Source organism: Ailuropoda melanoleuca, chromosome 16, assembly GCF_002007445.2.
Source record: "Ailuropoda melanoleuca isolate Jingjing chromosome 16, ASM200744v2, whole genome shotgun sequence".
In the NCBI taxonomy this organism is placed as follows: Eukaryota; Metazoa; Chordata; class Mammalia; order Carnivora; family Ursidae; genus Ailuropoda; species Ailuropoda melanoleuca.
Genome location: NC_048233.1, coordinates 42,065,343 through 42,072,815, shown reverse-complemented (window position 1 = coordinate 42,072,815; position 7,473 = coordinate 42,065,343). Strand labels below are relative to the sequence as shown.

The 7,473-nt window shown below is 45.2% G+C and overlaps 1 protein-coding gene across 1 annotated transcript in view; it reads left to right on the top strand.

Moving 5' to 3' along the window:
* KRT84 (keratin 84) overlaps positions 1 to 1,152 on the top strand; it is a 17,772-nt gene extending 16,620 nt beyond the window's left edge. The window contains exon 10 of the mRNA XM_034645318.1: positions 10 to 1,152. Coding sequence (XP_034501209.1) covers positions 10 to 306 — 297 coding nt within the window. The 3' untranslated portion in view covers positions 307 to 1,152. The remainder of the gene's footprint in view (positions 1 to 9) is intronic.
* Positions 1,153 to 7,473: the final 6,321 nt, after the last annotated feature.

The following is a 7,473-nucleotide window of genomic DNA, read 5'->3' as shown; positions in this document are numbered from 1 at the left end:
GAGCCCCTGGTCCCCAGCTCCACCCTCTCCCGCTGTGGAGTCACCTTCTCGGGCAGCAGTGGAGTCCGGTCCAGCGGCACCTGTGTCTCCAGCCTGGGTGGGACGCGGGTCATCAAGGCCAGCGGAGACCTGCTGAGCACAGGCTCCCGGGGGGGCTCGGTGCTCATGGGCGAGGCCTGTGCCCCCAGCGTCCCCTGCCCACTGCCCACCGAGGGGGGCTTCAGCAGCTGCAGCGGGGGCCGAAGCAGCCGCAGCTCCAGCGTCCGCTTTGTGTCCACCACCACCTCTCATCGGACCAAGTACTGAGAGGCCAACGCCAGCCAGCCACTGCCCAGGGAAGAGCCATCTCAATGCCACCTGCTTCTGTCCCAGAGGCGTCTGGACTCTGGGCTGGAGGGTGATCCAGCTACCGCACCTGTCAGGAAGGCAACAACTCTCCCCAGGGATTGATCTGCCTGGCCCCTGTTCTTGGGGTGGGGGGGATTTTTTCACCACCTAGACGCTCTGTCTGCAGCCCCAGTAGACTGGCTTCTCCCTGACTCCACATTTCCCCTCTTTGGATCACTCTTCACCATTCAGTTGAACTGCCCGAAGAAATTCACATTCCATACAGTTACACAAACCAGTGCCCCGGGGGAAAAGCAACAGTCCAAAGCCAAAAAGAATGTGCTTGGGCACCACTACCACCCAGGGCTTTGGATTAATTTGGACAATGGAGAGTTGACTGTCCACACTGCAGGCGTCTTTAGCCCACTGCCCTTTGCTTCCTTCTTCCTTTCCCTGGCAGGAGAAGGTTCTTTCCTTCTCTTCCTCACCCGTAAGGATCCACGGTCCCTGGTGGCCCAAGGGATCCCTAAGTCCCCTGAGATGGTTCTTCTCTGAGTGGCAAATGTCCTTGCTGCTTCTCTTCCCGCACTATTGGTTAAATGTGCATGTGGGTGCACAAGGCAGGGGTGGGGGCCGCAGATGGAGCCTGAGCTCTGCTCTGCTGCATGGACCCTGCCCCTGTGTGGTGTGAAGGAGGCCCGACCCTGTCTGCTGCAGGAGGGTTTCTGACTGCAAGCTCCAGGGAGGTCTGGGGTGGGGCGGGGTGCCTGTTTGTACTGTTCTCTGCATTGCTGGGTTTTCAATAAACTTGCCAAGCTAACATCACTAGGACTCTGGCTTCTCCTTCTGGATCACACTGCCAATGGGAGAGATTGCCTCCTAGACTCCACCAGCCCACCCCCACCCAGGGACTTGCCAAGGGCAGAGGCTGCTGTCCTGGGCACAGGGGAGGCACAGCAAGTTCCATTGGTGAGGCACCACAGTGACTTCTCTGGAATCCAGGGAGCAGTGCTGTGCCCTGTCCAGACTGGGACCTCAGTCATGGCTTTTTCTTGGGGCCCTAGAGGTAGGGACTGTCCCTCATATCTGTCATTCTATATTCTTTAGAGTTCTCTGGACTTCTTACTAGCCAATTTTTCAAGACTCCAACCCCAATATTATCTATATTAAACTTCTCCTGTTCATTTGCTGTGTTCTATTATCCCCTGACTGGACCCTAACTGACACATGCCACTTGGACAGCATTGCTTCCAACCTCTAGGGCTAGACAGCAAGCCAATACCGGGACTCCTCAGGCTCCAGTCATTAGTTTCTTCTCTTCTCTCTCTGTCCCTCCCCATAGGTGATCTCACCCAATCAGTGTTATGGCTTTAAATACCAACCATATGTCAATGGCTCCTGAGTTTGTATCTCCAGCCCAGACCTTCCATTAACTACAGGCTGGTATATACAGACACAAATCATGGACATCTCCATTTGTGTAGCTAATGGGCATCTCAACTAAACATGTCCGGAAACAAACTCTTCACTTTCCTTCTTCCCCCTCCATGCTGTTCCTCCCATGTTAAGGGCATCTCCATTCAGNTTGTGTAGCTAATGGGCATCTCAAACTAAACATGTCTGGAAACAAACTCTTCACTTTCCTTCTTCCCCCTCCATGCTGTTCCTCCCATGTTAAGGGCATCTCCATTCAGTTGCTTAAGCCAAAAAACACTTTAGAATCATCTTTAAGCCCTCTCTCTATCTCACAGCCCCATATTTAATCCATCAGCAATCTTGTCAACTTTACCTTCAAATAATATCTAGAATCCAACCACCTCTCACCACCTCTATGACTACCACTGAGGTCCAAATCACAGCCACTCTGGCCTGGATTACTGCAGCAGCCTCCTATCCTATCTGGACCCTCTGCTTCTCCTCTCACGCTCCCTCAGCATGTTTTCAAAAAACAGCCAGCGTGATCCTGTTAAAACTAAGTTGACTCCCAGCTGCATCCATGATGGAGTAAGACTATCATAGCCCATCTCTCCCACTGATGACCACCACAAACTCTGGATAAAATCCAGCACTACTACTAGGGGGCTCTAAAAAGTAAATAAAAGCTGGTAGATCATGGTGGGAAGACAAAGCTTGAAGAAGCAACCCTGTATTTCTTTTCCCTCTGCTCATGGCTGGCCCCCATGGTAAGGCTGTGAGCCAGCAACATGATCCACGAGAACTCTAATAGACATCCCAGCTTTCTAAGCAGAGGAAGCAGGAAAGGGGGCCCCCGAGGACTGGAAAAGATGGAGGGGGATGCTCATGTTTTTCTCTTTTCTCTCATGGCTTTGCGCTGAGAGCAGATCCCAGTCACGAAGCCGTGCTGCAGCCATGATATGGCAGTAGAAATTCCAAGACAAACCTGATCTTTCTGGCAGGAGGAGCCAGGAAAAGAACCCCCCCCCCCGCCGCCATGGGGGAAGGGGTGAGAGAGAAAAACTGGAGGAGAGGATTCCTGTGTGTAAATCCACACGTACAAGTCCTGGGCTCTCCCTTGAGTTACATGTGCGTGAGAGACCCAAATAGCACGCCAAAGCTTCGAGAACTGAAGTCACGTTTAGGTCACTGCCCACGTTTCAGACAAACCCTAGTGGCATAGACACAAGTCAGCAAGCAAGAAAGGCTTGAAAATCGAAATTGAACGAAGTTTCCCACATATGAAGAATTTTCAGTCTGAACCTAATTAGGCAGATTCCCTATTAAACAAACAAAACAAAACAAAAAATTCTTCAGAGAGTTTTAGCAGGACCAAGAGTCTACACGTCGTATTTAAAATGTCCAAGATAAGGGGCACCTGGGTGGCACAGCGGTTAAGCGTCTGCCTTCGGCTCAGGGCGTGATCCTGGCATTATGGGATCGAGCTCCACATCAGGCTCCTCCGCTGGGAGCCTGCTTCTTCCTCTCCCACTCCCCCTGCTTGTGTTCCCTCTCTCGCTGGCTGTCTCTATCTCCGTCAAATAAATAAATAAAATCTTTAAAAAATAAAATAAAATAAAATATCCAAGATACAATCTAAAACTGTTTTGACATCAAGGAACAGGAAAATGTGACCAATTTTCCAGAGTAATGAAATTTAACAGATGCCGATCCCAAGATGATACAGATGTTGGAATTATCACACAAAGATCATGTGTTCCATAAGATAAAGGTAAGCACATGTGAAGTGAGTTAAAAGGGAGGAATTCTCAGCAGAAAATAGAAACTATAAAAACAGAACCAAATGGAAATTTTAGAACTAAAAAATACTACATTTAAAATTTAAAAGTCATTGGTGGGCTCCATAGCAAAAAGGAAAGGACAAAAGGAAGTCAATAACTTGAAGATAGAGCAATAGAAATTATCCAATCTAAAGAATAAAAAGAATACTGAAAAAAAAATTTCAAGCTAGAGAAAAAGGCTATATGATGTATAGCTAGAGGAAAAAATGACACATTATGTATAAGTATACCACAAATTTCTCATCAGAAACTATAAAAGGCTGGGGGCGCCAGGGTGGCTCAGTCAGTTAAACAACTGCTTTCAGCTCAGGTCATGATCCCAGGGTCCTGGGATGGAGTCCCGCATCAGGCTCCCTGCTCATTGGGGAATCTGCTTCTCTCTCTCTCCCTCTGCCCCCCACCCACTCATGCCCATGCACTCTCTCTCTCTCTCAGATAAATAAAATCTTAAAAAAAAAAAAAACAGAAACTATAAAGGCTGAAGAAAGTGAACAACCTCTTTAAAGTATGGTGGTGGGGGAGGGAAGGATTGTCAACCCAGAATTCCACAGGCAGCAAAAGAATCCTTAAGAAGTGGGGGGGGAAGAGAAAGACGTTCTCAGATGAAAAAAAACCAAGGGAATTTGCCATCTGCAGACCTACTCTAGAAAGAAGGCAGAAGTTCTTCACAATGAAAGGAAATGATACCAGAGAAAAATATAGAACTTCAGGAATAAAGGAAGAGCAACAGAAATGGTAAATACCGAATAAATATAAGACTATTTTCCTTCTCTTATGTTCTTTAAAATGAATATCTGACTCTTAAAAACAAAAATTATAACATTGTCTGGCAGGGTTTCAATGTACATACATGAGTATCTACGACAACTATAACATTTTACAGGAAGTGACAAAACATTAAGTCGACATAGACTGTGAAACACTTGATTACGTACACTGTAGTCTCTAAAACAGCCACTAAAAAATAATACAAGGGATATACTCAAAATCTAATAAATAACCTAAACAGAATATTTTTTAATATTCAAGGAATCCAAAAAAGACAGGAAAGGGGTACCAGGAAACAAAAACCAGGGGCGCCTGGGTGGCACAGCGGTTAAGCATCTGCCTTCGGCTCAGGGCGTGATCCCGGCATTATGGGATCGAGCCCCACATCAGGCTCCTCTGCTATGAGCCTGCTTCTTCCTCTCCCACTCCCCCTGCTTGTGTTCCCTCTCTCACTGGCTGTCTCTATCTCTGTCACATAAAAAATAAAAAATAAAAAAAATAAAAAAAATTTTAAAAAAAAGGAAACAAAAACCAGAAGGAACAAAAACAAAACAAATACTAAAATGGTAGCTCTAAATATTAATAATCACACATAATGTAAATGGTCCAAATTACACGGCAGAGATTGTCAGATTGGATTCAAAAAGACTCAAATATACGTCGTCTACAAAATATCCGCTTTAAATATAAAGATATGGATAGGTCAAATTAAAATGATAGAAACAGGTATGTCATAAAAACTATAATCAAAAGAAAGTTGGAATGATTGTATTAATATTAGACAAATTAGATTTAAGTACAAGGAATACTGCTGGCATAAAGAGATATTATATTGTTAAAAAGGTCAATTCAGCCAGAAGACATACAATTCTAAATGTGTATTCACCTAACAACAGAGCTCCAAAGTACATGAAGCACAAAGTGATAGAACTGAAAGGCAACACGGGCAAACCCACAATCATACTTGATAGGACACTTCTTTCTCAGTAATCAGCAGAACAAGCAGACAGAAAATCAATAGGAATACAGAAGTTCTAAACACCACTATCAATCAAACTGACAATTGGCATTTATAGAATATTCCACCCCAAAACAGAAAAATACATTTTCTTCACAAGTGACAACAGGGAACATTCACCAAAATAGGCCATTTCTGGGCCAGAAAACAAATCTTAACAAGTTTTAAAAACTCAGCCCCATACAAAGCATGTTCTCTGACCATAATAGTATCAAGTTAGAAATCAGTATCAGAACGATATCTGGAGAATACCCCCAAATACTTGAAAACCGAGCAGCATACTTCTAAATAACCAACAGATCAAAGAGGAAGTCACAAAGGGAGTTAGAAAATATTTTAATTGAGTGAAAACGAAAACACAGCGTATTGAAAATTTAGGATACAGCTAACGCAGCTATCACATTGGATACTTAAGTTAGAATAGAAGGAAGGTCTCAAATCAATTATTTAAGTCTCCCTCTTAAGAAACCAGGGAGAGAAGGGCCCCTGGGTGTCTCAGTTAATCGATTAAGTGTCTGACTCTTGATTTTGGCTCATGTCATGATCTCAGGGCTGTGAGACTGAGCCCCAAGTCAGGCTCCACGCTGGACATGGAGCCTGCCTGGGACTCTCTCTCTCTCTCTCTCCCTCTGCTCCTCCCCCCCACCTCTCTCTCTCTAAAAAAAAGAAAGAAGAAAGAAACCAGGAAAAGAATAGCAAAGTAAACACAAAGTAAAGAGAAGAAAGGAGATAAGAAAAGAGCAGAAAACAATGACATTGAAAAGCAGGAAGACAAAGTTAACACAACGGAAAACCGGTTCTTTCAGAAGGCTGATTAAAATGGGTAAACCTCTAGCCAATCTGAAGAGGGCGCCGGGAACAAGAAGGCAAAAAATAAGCACTATCAAGGGCAAAAGAGGGACATCTCTACAGACACTGCCGATTTTAAAGGATAATAAAGGAGTATTACAAACAGCTTTATGCCAAGAAATCTGGGAACTTAGAGGAAATAGATTAATTCCTTGAAAAACACAAATGACCAAAGCTCATTCAAGAAAAAATAACCCAAATACAGGGCCGGCTTCATGGGCATGTGTGATATTATGATTTGTAATCAGAAATAGGTATTTGGTTTTCCTCCCCTGCCTGGCACAGGGCTCCTAAAACCTTTGGAATTTCCTAAGTGGGGAGAGTGATAAAGTTTTCTTTTATTATATTAATAAGCTGACTTTTGGACTGTACCTAAGGAGAGAGGCTAGTTGGGGGTGGAGGGAGAGGGACACACCCAACCAGTGACTATAGGGTTGGAACTTCCCAGAGAGGGGAGCAGGGCTGGAGGTTGAATGGATCGCTCATGACTATGGACTGAAACCTCCATCAACACCCAAAAGGACTGGGTTCAGAGAGCTTCCGGGTTGGTGAACTCACGGCGATGGGGGAGAGTGGCGTCTCTAGAGAGGGCTTGGAAGTTCCGCGCCCTTCCCCACACCTTGCCTTGTGCATCTCTTCCTCCTGGTGGTTCCTGGGTTACATCCTTTCATAATAAACCAGTCATCTAGTAAATACAATGTTTCTCTGAATTCTGTGAGCTGCTATAGCCAACAGATAGGATCCAGACAGAGGGTCGTAGGAAGCTCCAATCGATAGCTGGTTGCTTAGAAGTCCAGGTGACGAGCTAGGCTGGCACCTGGCATCTAAAGCAGGAGTGGGGGCGGCACGGAGGGGGTGCTATAGGACTGAAGCCCGAACTAGCAGAACCTGATTCTATCTCCAGGTAGATAATGTCAGAATTGAGTTGAATTGCAGGATATCCAGCTGTGGTCCAAGAATTGCTTGTTGGTGTGGGAACGCCCCCCCCAACACATATCGGAATTGTGAGCAGAACTTTTAGGGTGTGTCCTATGCAAAATCGCACAGGGGCCTACACCAGAGAACGCCCCACACCTGCTTTACTGACTACTGTCATTAAAATCTTGAAATTGGAAATTTTTGAAAATTCTTGCAATTCTTAGTTTTAAACAGGCCCTGCATGTTTATTTCACACCGAGCCCCATAAATTGTGTAACCGGTCCTACCTGAACGGCTGTAGGTCTACTAAAGGAATCGAACGTGTAGTTTTAAATC